Raw genomic sequence first — 13393 nt, forward strand, 5'->3', positions numbered from 1 at the left:
TTGGTCCTTCCAAAATGACACCTGCACCGTTGCCTTGTTTGTTTGAGGATCCGTTGACATGTAAATTCCATATGTTGGCTTTTGGCTTTTCAGTTGGATGTAGTTCATTGACAAAATTCGCAAGATTTTGAGCTTTAAGAGGTCCCCTGGTTTCGAAACGGATGTCATGTTGGGATAACTCTACTACCCAAGTCACCGTTCATCCTGCTAACTCGGGCTTTCAGAGTATTTTTGCCATAGGACAGTCAGTCCGTACTACTACATGGTGTCTCAAGCGTCTAGCTGTGTGGACTAGGGCTAGGACTGCCTTCTCTATCACCTGATACCTAGTTCGACATCTTGTAATATTCAACTAACGAAATATACTAGCACCTGTTCCGATATTTCCTGTAGCAATATTGAATTGATGGACTTTTTCTAATACTGCTAAGTAGACAATCATTTCCAAGTGAGGCCTTGGTTTTAGTAGGACTTGAGGGGTTGCTAATAGAGATTTGAACTGTCCAAAGGAGATTTCACATTTGTCGAACCATTCAAACTTTTGAGCCTTTTTTAACATATCCGAGAAGGGTCAAATTTTGTCGGGAATCCTTGGAAGAAACCTAGATAATGCAGCTATTCGGCCAATTAACTATTGTACTTCCTTAGTATTATCGGGACTGCGCATATCTATAACTGCTTGACACTTGTCGAGGTTAGCTTGGATTCCTCGTTCGGATAGCATAAAGCCCAAGAATTTTCCTCTGGCTACCCCAAATGTATATCTCTCCGGATTGAACCGCATCCCATAACGTCGTGCTTCAGTAAAGACTTCAATAAGATGGGTTATGGGATCGCAAAGGGAAGTCGACTTCACTACCATATCGTCCATATAAACCTCGATGCACCTTTCTATCTGATTGGTAAAAAAATTGTTCATTAGCTGTTGGTAGGTTGCCCCTGTATTTTTTAAACTGAAAGGCATAACTTTGTAATAAAAATTCGTCGTATCGGTAATGAAGGTTGTTTTTTCTTTATTAGGCGGGTATATTCGAATTTGGTTGTATCTAGAATATGCATCAAGAAAGCTAAGTATCTTATGGTCAGTTGCTTCGTCAACTAAAGTATCTATATTGGATAGAGGGTAAGCATCTTTAGAACATGCTTTGTTAAGATTTGTTAAATCGTACACATCCTTCATCTTCCATTTGTCTTTTTCACCATGACGACATTAGCTAACAACGTAGAGTACTGTACTTCTCGGATAAAGTCAGCTTTTAATAGCTTATCAGTCTCTTCCCGAATTGCACGAGCTCAGTCACCCCCTACTTTTCTTTTCTTCTGAGCGATTGGTTTCGCGTTTTTGTATATTGACAAAAAAAATTTGGGTCTATTCCAGGCATATCTACTGCTGTCCATGCGACTAGCTCGGCATTGCTAAGCAGCACCTTTTGAAGTGCTCACTGTTCATCTGAGGATAGGTCTGTTCTGAGGTATGTGGTTTGTTCCAATTTTTTTGCTAGTTGAAAAGGTTTCTTATCTTCACTGGGTTCAACCCAAAATCCCTCATCTATTCTTGGGATCTAGTTCTACTTCTAGCCGAGGAGATACGATGTTGACATCTCGGCTTGGCCCAGGGATGAGTTTTAAATGCAAACTTGCAAAATAACATTCTCTGGCTAGCTTCTGATTTGCATGGACTATGATAATTCTGCTTTTATCTGAGGGGAATTTCATAGCCAGGTGAGGAGTGGATACTATGGCCTTCACTTGTTGAGGGACGGACAGCTGCCCAGTATATTATATGAGGTGCTTGCATGTACCATTAGGTAAGTTACCTTGATTTGTCTTCCATCCTGCTCTGAACCCAACAGGGTATACAAATCAATGCAACCTCGAGTTTCCACTCGCTCTCCTGAAAATTGGACTAGTGGTTTAGTGTACTCCTTCAATTTGTCTTTCGGTATCCCTAACTGTTTAAAAGTATTCCAATATAGGATGTCTTCCGAACTCCCTTGATCAATTAGGTCTTTCAAATAGTGCAATTAAGATTATAAATACTTATAACCATGGGATCGTCCTGAACAAGGTCTACCCCTTGAAAATCTCTATCGATAAATGTGATGAGAGAGATCCAGATTCTGCTTTCCAATGATATGTGGTTTACTAACCGAACATATCTTAAATGTCTTTTTCTTGCCGAGTTGGTAGATCCACCTCCAGCAAACCCACATATTATGGTGTTAATAATTCTGCGAGGGTATTACTCGCGCTCATCAGGATGTTTGACAGGTGGTTCTCTTGATCTACTACGTTGTTGTTCTGCTTTCCTTTCAACATATCTCCTTGAAAGCTTAGATTGGTAATCCCTACCCCTCTCAGTGTGTGTTTGTACGAATCGCTGCATATGCCAAGCTTTGATCAAGTCCTCAATACGGTCTTTGAGGGTTGTACATTCCTCAGTGGTATGTCCCCTGTTTCAGTGGTAACGGCATGTCTTTGACTTGTCTACCCGAGGGGGAGTATTTGCACGCCTAGGGATGGTTAGTATCTCAGTTGCCAATGCTTGCTCGAGTACCCTTGACCGATTAGTATTTAGAGTAGTATAAATGGTATACTTAGGTCCTCTCAGGGGTCGCTCTGCTCCACCTCTCTGGTCTTTGTTTTCCTAGGGATGGTTAGTATCTCAGTTGCCAATGCTTGCTCGAGTACCCTTGACCGATTAGTATTTAGAGTAGTATAAGTGGTATACTTAGGTCCTCTCAGGGGTCACTCTCCTTTACCTCTCTGGTCTTTGTTTTCCTGTTTGTTTTTGAATGTTTCACTCCTGTCACCCTTTCTTTGATTTGATCCTTGTTCCATTCGGACTTGGCCTTGGTATTCGGCTGGCTCTTCCATCTGCATGTACTTTGCTGCCTGACTTCTCAATTCATCTAAATCAACAGGTGATTTTTTGCATATACTATTGACAAAAGGCCCTAGTTTCAAAGCTGTTGTAAGGTGGTGCATTGCGACTGCTAGCTCTAGGTTGTGGATTAAGAGGGCCACCTTGCCGAAGCATTCCATAAACACTCTAAGTGCTTCTTTCTTTTCTTGACGAATATTAACTAGTGCTAATGACGTCAATGGTTGAGGATGGTTTATAGCGAACTGCAAATTGAATCGTCTGGTAAGTGTTGCGAATGAATCGACGGATGAAGGGGGAAACTTGGTATGTGGGAAATATCTGACATAATAAGACATCATTGTCGGTGTACAAACCAACTTGAGTTGTAAAGATATCCAAATGCTCTTTAGGGTCAGATATTCTGTCATAATTTTCCAATGTTAAGCCCTTCCAATTCTCAAGTAGCTTAGCTTCCAAGATAAGCTGAGTGAAAAGGCTTCGTCCTGACATCCTATCTCGTTTCCCCGAAGGAGTAGTCCTTGTTTGTTGGTATGTATTTGGCTTTTCCTACAAGGCCAAGGATTCTCCTTGGATAAAAAGGGTAGTTTGAGAAGGTATATAAGTTTTGATCTCGTCCCTCAAATTGGCATTCTCCCTCCTTAATGTCGATAACTCAAGAACATCTTTTTCTCTTAATCTCTATATCTCCACCATTTCAGGCCTTAATTGTCTTACCGTTAAAGAGAGATTTTCATCCCCTCCCCTTTCGGCCAGAACCTCAAGTATAGGTTGGTTAGGCGTGGTCTTCTCCTGCTGATGAGGAACTCCCCATTGTTGACTTTGTCCTTCATGTTGGCTCCTTGTTAGCACCATGATTGATTGAAGTTAAGGCAATTTGAACCCCACGATGGGCGTCAAAATCTTCCTATTAAGGATACAGTGATCTTCAATTATCTCTTCTTCAGTCCTACGTCATGACGTCCTTGCGAATATGTCAAATCCTTTTTCATATGACATGGGGAGGGTACTTGCAAAAGACACTCTAATGATAAAGTCAGGTGTCGGTTTAGGGAATAATTGTTATTTACTATTCAGAAGTTAACCTTTTACCTGTCCCTCTTACTTTCTTTTTATAGGCAATATTTTGGGCTAATGGGTTTCATGACTCAAGTTTGTCTTAAGCCTTCTGTTTAAGTAGATAATTAATGATTATCTACCTTAATCTGTTCAATCATCTCTAATTTATCTTAATCTGACTAGAGGAGTGTTCGTCTTTTTAATCTGAAAAGGTATTCAAATTTCTTCTTTCGTTGTAGTGACCAACTAAGATATCTTATCCGGTAAAAAGGGTTTTTATCACATAAGATATATTATGTCTTTTGTTGTTCCTTCAATTTCAATGTTTTTTTTTTTCAAAACAAAATTGAAGCATGAATCCTTACATTATAAATATGTTGACAAAACTTCAGGAAAAAATTAATGGCATTAAAAAATTAATTTGAGAATGTACATTCTCATTGAGCAAGATCTTCTCAATTCTTTTAGTAATTTTACGATTGTTGTAATTAGTTTGCTACCAGAGGCATATGACACATGCACTCTTATTTTCAAATAAATTATTGAGTATAAGATCTTTTATAAACAATAATGTTGGTGTCATTCTATCAAATACAACACAAATAAATAAACTATAGTATTAATCAATGCTTCAATAATATGGTACAAATAAATAACAAGATATCTCTTTCAGCAAAAAAAAAAAAAAAAAACAGTATAAAACCAAAGAGAAGCTTAAAATACTGCAAGTTTGATTTTTGTATGCCAGGTGTTTATATCTTTTTAAATATGTTTGGCATCTATTTATATTTTATTATATGCAACATAATATGTTTCATAAATTTTACTATATTATAAATATAATAAATTTACTATTTCATACAATTATAATATATTAAAAGTAATCAATTCTAAATATATAAACGCATTAGAACAAAATTAATCAAGTAAAAAAATTACAATTATATTAAACATAGAAATCACATAAAGTATGAAAAAAAATCTATCATATCTCTAATTATGAATTTAATTAATCATAATAAAATAAAATAAAAAACAATTGTAAAGAATCACCACATTAAAAGTACAATCTATCACTTAGGAAAATTAATTATAGTAAAATTAAATTAAAAAAAACAATTGTAAAGAATCACCACATTAAAAGTACAATTATCACTCAGGAAAATTTCAAAGAGAAAAAAACAAAAAGAGTTTTTATTTCTAAAAAAAAAATTCTCTATTACTTGTTCAAACTCCATAAAGATATCTTATACCTCTATTAATTATTTCTTTATTCTTAAATGATTTCAAAAATTGTTAAAAGTTAGCTAAGTAAAAGTTTTTCTCATAGGCACCTTAAGTTCTTTTAAATACAGTTTCTAATACTCTGAAAACTCTCTTAATTTGAGTCATTGGATAAGAAGCACAATTGCGCATTCCCTTAAGCACAATTATGCTTAACCAGTAAACACCTTCAAATTGGCTTTAAAGCAACATCGTGCTTCATGTTAAGTGTGACTTAATTTTGCATCAAATTTTTTCTAATTATAACCAAAATACTTCCTCCATGTTAGACAAGAAAAAGAATGTATATAAGTTTAAAAATAATAACTTATCATGTATGACTGGAAAAAATAGACAAAGGCAGCATGATTTTGTCAACAAATCTTCAGGGTTAGTGCCAAATATGGTTTGAAGAAGTTACATGATTTCCTTTTGCTAGCTGGTTGAATTGTTAGTGAGCATGGCTAATGAACTATCACAGAAATGCTAGAATGCTGTGAAGAGGACAGATTGTGTGTTAGGCCAATTGTGAGTCTGATATGAGGTTTTGGACTTTTGGTCTTTTTCTATGCACAGTACCCCCTTTCATATTTGACCATCTTGTTCCCTTAGCCTTGATGAAATGCATCATGTACTGTTTTGTAGGATATAAATGACCAATAATTGGTCTAGTCTTGCTAACATCTACATCCACCAAATTTTTACAATTACATTGTTTGAGCATAAAAAGACAATATCTTAAATATGTGAAAATAATTACCTAATAAAAAAATATTATATATATATATATATATATATAAGGCATATAAAATTATACTCTAAAATCAAAAGAATAAATTTTTTGTTATTTTATTTTTTAAAGTAAAAAATATTTTTCTATCTTTATAATCTTTAATAAATCAAAAACTCCCAAAAGTAAAGGTTATTTGTATGTCATGTATAGATCGGGCAGCAATTGAAGGCTAAAAGCACAAGGAGCTGCTGATGCTGTAAAGAATGCAACAGGAAACAATTAGAGTAGCTAAATATTGAATCATTGTGCTAGATACTGCTTTCCATGAAATTTTGCTAATTGATGTATTTTGCAGAAGCATATGTTTCATTTTATTTCAAGTGTAACCGTTTCAATATTCCATGTAAGTTTAGCAAAACCAAATGCAATAATAAGTTGATTTAAGTTTCAAATTTGAAACAAATATTCCAGATCATGTGATATTTGATGTATGTCCACATTTATATAACTTTTTCATTAGAAGGAAATTAATTTAACAAGTCAACTTAATAGTATGGTAAAATAAATTAACTCTACACAAATTTCACACATTGGAAATATTAATTTAATTATACTTCACCTGATTATATTTTACCATATTATATAATATTTAAATATAATTAAGTGACATGTAGAAAAAAAATGTGTAATACACATTCTAATTGTTGCAAATCTCCAATCACCCAAACCCAATGCTTTTGACATTGTTGAATATGAATTATCCATCTCCCTTATCAAATTCTTCCTGTGAAATTGAATTCATTTTAAGAAATATTACTTTAGAAAATTGTTTTACCTCAATATCATTAATCCATTGGTATTATCTCTAGCCACTAATTACTCCTTTGCCAACCTTTCCTATGCGAAATTCCATTGTTAAAGGGAAAAAAATAGGATACTTTTCAAGTTAATAAAGTTGAATTGATTCATTGAATTCTCTCAACAATAATATAACTTGGGTTGTTCACAATTGTTAGAGGATGATTTATTTTCATTGGATTCTCACAATTATTTGCAGTTGTTCATTATTTCTTACCAATAAAATAGATGGACAATAGATACGCTAATAAACCCTTGAGAAATTTTAAAATATAAGAGACTAAAATCTATAATCCTAACAATCTCACGGAGTAACTTGATGGTTTACATTTTTTAATTGATGTCATTTTTATTAAGTAATCAATTATACATATCTTAAGGTAAATAATTAACTTAAATTTTATCTTTATATGTTTAAATTTATTGACAAAGTAAAAAAAATTAAATTCATTTTATAATCAAATATATTTTTACATTATAAATAGTTAGGATCCATTAACATCAAATATTAAACTTGAATATTTATATATCTTAATAATATTTCATAAAATATAAGATTAACAAATTCAATTGTTAAATTATTTTATACTATTTTCATGATCACATACATCAAATTTTACACAATTTAAATATTTGTAGGTATATTATCTAAAATTTAATATCTACTTATATTTTACAAACAAAATATTCATTAAAATAAAATAAATTGTAATGAAATACCTATCAATTCTGTTATCATATGAAATTTTATAAAACTGATCTATTAAATAAATAATTGATTTGGTAAATTTCACAATCTATAGAAAGTTTTTATGAAGTAAATGTCTATGTTTGACAGTCAGTATCAATAGATTTTAATTCTCTCTCTTTTATATATAATTAGTAAGTTTTTATTGCAATTTATAGCCTTTAATATTATTAATGCATTGAATTCAATAATATCATGTGATTTTCAATAAAAACTTGTTATGTATAGGTTCTTATTGTATGTACTTAGACACACTTTAGAAAAATTATATTTTAGGTGAATAACCATATATTTTAAAAATTAAACAAACTTAGAAAAAAAAAAACTACAATTTCAACATTTTTAATCTAAGTGAAACTTGAGCTTTACTTTTTACTCATTTAAATAAATGACTCAGGTTAAAGTAGTTTTCCTTTTAGAAATCAAGGATAAATTTCAAATAATTAATCAATTTGCTTCATTTTCATTTACTTAATTTGACAGTAGCACTCATGCTTATATGATATACCTTGGATTGACTAATTAACGCTAAGTAGTTCACGCATAATATGCTCACACGTACGTGTGTATACTTTTGCAACGAATATTTCATCTATAAAATCGAATCAAAATTGCCCTATTATTAGAAGGAGAAAAAAATAAGATCCCATCTACACTAAGGTTAGCCATTTTCCAAGAATGGCATGACATGTGCCCTTGAAAACGCTTGTGAAGGAGAAAATGTGAATCGAAATTTGTGTAGCAAAACATGAAAAAAACACATGTTGAATGTTGTAGTGTATTGAGAAACTATATAAGTTGCAACAAAAGTGAGAAATATGCATAAGAAAAACTAAAGTAACACCTGATTTTCACAACATTTGGTTTGATTACAAAAGTTTAACAGAAGAATAAAGATGGACTCCCAAAACATGAGCTACCAAGCAAGACAAGCCAAGGGCCAAGCTCAGGTCTATGACATAACTTTCTCTTTGTTATGGTCTCTTCATTTGCTCAATTTTGATAACTCAATCAAGTTTTTGTTCCAATGCAGGAAAAGGCTAGCAACTTGATGGACAAGGCCAGCAATGCTGCTCAATCTGCACAAGACTCCATGCAAGAGGTTTTTACTTTTATTTCTTAACATTTCTCCTAATTAATTAATAATGTGATTAGTAATCAAGACAAAGTGAAAACATGCATGTTCTGCATCTGTTTGTCTTACAGTTAAAAAACCAATTCTTATACGTTTTAACAAATTACAGGTTATAATATTAATATTTGGTTAAAATTATTTTTAACATAGTCTAAATATGTTTAACAATGGTTCAAAATTTATTCTATCAAAATTAATTTTACTATATTTTAATAAATACGGGCCCACAATTTATTTTTACAATTATTTTTGAGCCTAAAAAGATAATATCTTAAATATTTGAAAATAATTATTTAGAAAAAGACTTAATTGTTGTTATATTATATTATATATATGTATATTATGCATATAAAATTATACTCTAAAATCAAAAGAATTTTTATTTTATTTTATTTCTTCAGATAAAAAATACATTTTTCTATATTTATAATCTTTAATAAATCAGATCCACCAAAAGTAAAGGTTATTTGTTTGTCATGTATAGGCCGGGCAGCAATTGAAGGCTAAAAGCACAAGGAGCTGCTGATGCTGTAAAGAATGCAACAGGGAACAATTAGAGTAGCTAAATGGATCATTGTGCTAGATACTGCTTTCCATGAAATAAACCATGTTTTGCTAATTGATGTATTTGCACAAACATGTGTTTCATTTTATTTCAAGTGTAACCATTTAGCAAAACCAAATACAATAATGATTTCATTAAAGTTTCAAATTTGAGTGTTGAAATATCCATTTCTTATTACTTATTAAATTATGTGGTCCAGATCATGTGAAATTTCACTGTATGTCAGACTTAGTAGAATGATATTTTTATAATATTTCATTAAATTTTAATTACCCAACTATTGAACTTAATATTATTGTAAAATAAATTAACCCTACACAAATTTCACACATTGTAAATATTAATTAATACCTCACCACCTGGTTATATTTTACCATGTTATATACTATTTAAATATAACTAAATGTTATTATTGGACAAAAATCGACAAATATTTAAGTTTTGTAAAAATTTTAAATATATGATATTCATGATATTATTATAATAATAAATTGTTGGATTAATAATTTTTTAAATAATCAATATTAATTTAAGTTGGGATCTTTTATCATATTTTAAATTTAAAAATTAAATTTTATTAAATATAATACAATATTTATTATTAAGAATTAAAATTTTTACCTTTTTTTAATTTATAACATTTATTAAAGTTTAAAATATCATATAATATACTTTTAATTATTAAGAAAAAAAATACTTAATTTAACAATATGCGACGAAACAGATTGTTCTACCAATTTAAAACATATTTTTTTAAAAAAATCTTTGATTGTGTGTGGTTGCAAAGTTACTTTTCCTTCTTCTTTGGTCGAAGGAGAAAAAAGTTTTTCAAGTTAATAAAGGTGAATTGAGTTAGATTCTCTTAGTGATAATCTTAACTGTTAAAGGATTAATATTCTTTATTAGATTTTTATATTTATTTGTAATTTTTTAGCCATTATTTTTTAATGGTGAATAGGGATAGAAATAGGTTAGGTTAAACTAGACTTTGCATGAATAGTTCAGATTTGTCTAATAATTTTGAAACATAAACTACTTATTATTTGTCATAAACTTTTTATTAAGCATAACTTTGCTTTTATAAATAAACTATTAAACTATCTAATCATATATACCTTTTAAAAGCCATAAGACTTATATCTAAATAAACTATTAAAAAATGATATAATATAAATAAGTGCGCAAGATTGAAAAAAGATAATGAATGAGATAAGACAAACTAGCGATAGACGTAATCGAGAAAGTGCAATGTAAATTAGTGTTATGTGTCTAAAATATGTCAAAAAACTCGAGTGCTCTCTCTCTTAAAATTTTATTATTTTAAAATTTAATTGATTTAATATATTATTATATTATTTTTATATAAAATTATTTAATATATTATTATAAATTTTATAAATTTTAAATAAACTATTCTAATTGGCTTAATAGACTTTTTCTTAAGCTCATACTTGTTTTATTTAATTAATTAAGCTTTTTAAAAAATCTAAATTAAACTTATTAATTAAATAGGCTAAGTTTTAAAAAGCCTAAGCCATAGGCCTCTGTTAAATATCCTGATCTATTTCTATCTCTAATAGTAAATGATGTTAAAGACTAGATTGATGTACAATAAATAATCTAAGAGAACCATGAAAGTATTTTAAAATCTAATAAACTAAAATGTTTAACTCTAACAATCTCAAGAACCAATTTAAGAGTTAACATCTATTGATATTAAGTATTAAACTTGACCATTTACACATCTTAATAATATTTCATAAAATATAAAATTAATTAATCTAATTGTTAATTTATATTATATTAATTTTATGAATATGTATATCAAATTTTATATAATTTAAATATTTATAAGTATGTTATCTAAAATTTAATATTTATTTATATTTTAAAAATATAAAAATTATTAAAATAAAATAATACAATAAACTTCACTAATTATTAGATTTAAGTTAAACGAAAGACTCAGATTGAGTGTAAAAGTTTTTATATTTATACTGATGTAAAAAAATCCTTCTCATATATATATATATATATATAAAGTGTATCCAATAATAAATGATAAAAAATTAATAATAAATATATTTTATTAAGTTATAATATTATACAATTTCCAATAAAATATAGGTTATTATTATATATTAGACACATGTTTGAATAAATTATATTCTAAATAAATGATTATAATATTTTTAAAACCAAACAAATTGGAAACAAAACAATAAACCAAACTAAAATTTCAAAAATATTTAATCTAAAGAAACTTAAGATTTAATTTTTACACATTTAAAAAAATGACTCATGTTAAGGTATTTCTTTTTTACAAATCAACCTTCGATTTTAAGTAAAATTTGCCTCATTTACATCTCTAATTACTACCATTTTTTACTGGTAATGACGGTAGCATTCATGCTTATATGATATAACTTAGATAGTTAATTAACGCTTCGTGGTTCACTTATAATATCCAACACACACATGTGAACACTTTTGCAACAAATATTTCAGCCATAACATCAAATCAAAATTGCCTTATTATTAGAAGAAAAAAGATAAGATCCCATCTAAGCTAAGGTTAGCAACTTTCCAAGAATGACATGACATGTGCCCTTGAAAACGCTTGTGAAGGAGCAAACTGTGAATTGGAATTGGTGTAAGAAAACATGAAAAAAACCACGTGTTGAATGCTACAGTGCATTAAGAAACTATATAAGTTACAACAGGAAGTAAGAAATATGCATCAGAAAAACTAAAACAACACCTGATTTTCAAAACATTTGGTTTGATTACAACAGTTTAATAGAAGAATCAAGATATGGACTCCCAAAACATGAGCTACCAAGCAGGACAAGCCAAGGGCCAAGCTCAGGTCTCTTAATTTTTCCACTGCTATGATCACTTCATGTTCTCAATTTTGATAACTCAGACAAGTTTTTGTGCTGTTTCAGGAAAAGGCTAGCACCTTGATGGACAAGGCTAGCAATACTGCTCAGTCTGCTCAAGAATCTATGCAAGAGGTTCCTAGTTTTATTCCTTACCATTTGTCTTAATCATAATAATGTGATTTGTATATGCAGCACACACTGATACCCGCATGTTCAATTTCCGGTTGGTTTACTCTTAAAAAATTATTTCTCATTCTTTGAAAAAAAAAAAAAAAAACACACACACACATTTTAATAAAAATATATGGTGAAAATTAATTTTAAAATATTGGTTCAATTTTACAGTTATATTATTCGAACATAAAAATAATAGACAACATTGTAAACAATTTTATAGTATATATACTGTAAAAAAAACTCTTTTTGTTCCATTTATATCCTCAAAAAACATTTTTCTATTTTTATAACTGTTAATAAAGTAGAACCCTAAAAGTAAAGCTTATATTTTGTTAATTATGTATAGGGCGGGCAGCAAATGAAAGCTAAAGCACAAGAAGCTGCTGATGCCGTGAAGAATGCAATAGGGATGAACAAGTAGAGTAGCTAAATGGATCATTGTGCTAGACAGTCCTTTCTCATGAAATAAATCATGTTCTGCTAATTGGTATTTTTCAGAAACATGTCTTTCATTTTATTTCAAGTGCAACCATTTCAATTCCATTGTAAGTTCAGCAAAATTAATTTTATCAAAATATAATCATCTTAATTCAATTGTCCAATTGTTTAATATAACTTTTCAGAAAGTTCACTAAACGTACGTATTATCTGATAAAATAAAATAATGCAGCGAAATAACAAATAATTTTATTTTTAAAAATTAAATCTACTCGATAAGAAACTTTAAATACAGTTGTATTAATCTTATATTTTTAAAATGTTATTAAATAGTATAAATATTTAGATTAATCATCAATACATTAGTAAAAAAAATATTTTTTACAACAGAATTTTACATTAGTTTTTTGTGAAATTAGGTAGAAAAAGATACAGTGACATTTTTTAAATTTATGCAAATTTTTTTATATCAGTTGTCAAAAGAACCGATGTGAAAAATACTTTCTATATCGGTTGTAAAAATAACCGATGTAAAGAAAATATGGTGGCACTTTTGAAATATATGCGAACTTTTTTACATCGATTGTTTTTGGGAACCAATATAGAATCAATTCAAATTTTAAATTTTCAGATACGCACCAGCAAAAT

At 29.4% G+C, this 13393-nt stretch overlaps 1 protein-coding gene and 1 pseudogene across 1 annotated transcript; both read left to right on the forward strand.

Moving 5' to 3' along the window:
• The first annotated feature begins 8228 nt into the window (after positions 1-8228).
• Positions 8229-9237, forward strand: LOC113866564 (annotated as a pseudogene).
• A 2823-nt stretch (positions 9238-12060) lies between these two features.
• Positions 12061-12728, forward strand: LOC113867979 (stress-induced protein KIN2-like). The gene is made up of 3 exons (XM_027503509.1): positions 12061-12114; positions 12194-12262; positions 12654-12728. Exons 1-3 carry the CDS (start codon positions 12061-12063, stop codon positions 12726-12728), a joined length of 198 nt encoding a protein of 65 aa, XP_027359310.1.
• The last annotated feature ends 665 nt before the right edge of the window (positions 12729-13393 follow it).

The sequence above is a fragment of the Abrus precatorius genome, unplaced genomic scaffold (assembly GCF_003935025.1).
Source record: "Abrus precatorius isolate BTA unplaced genomic scaffold, Abrus_2018 Scaffold5, whole genome shotgun sequence".
In the NCBI taxonomy this organism is placed as follows: Eukaryota; Viridiplantae; Streptophyta; class Magnoliopsida; order Fabales; family Fabaceae; genus Abrus; species Abrus precatorius.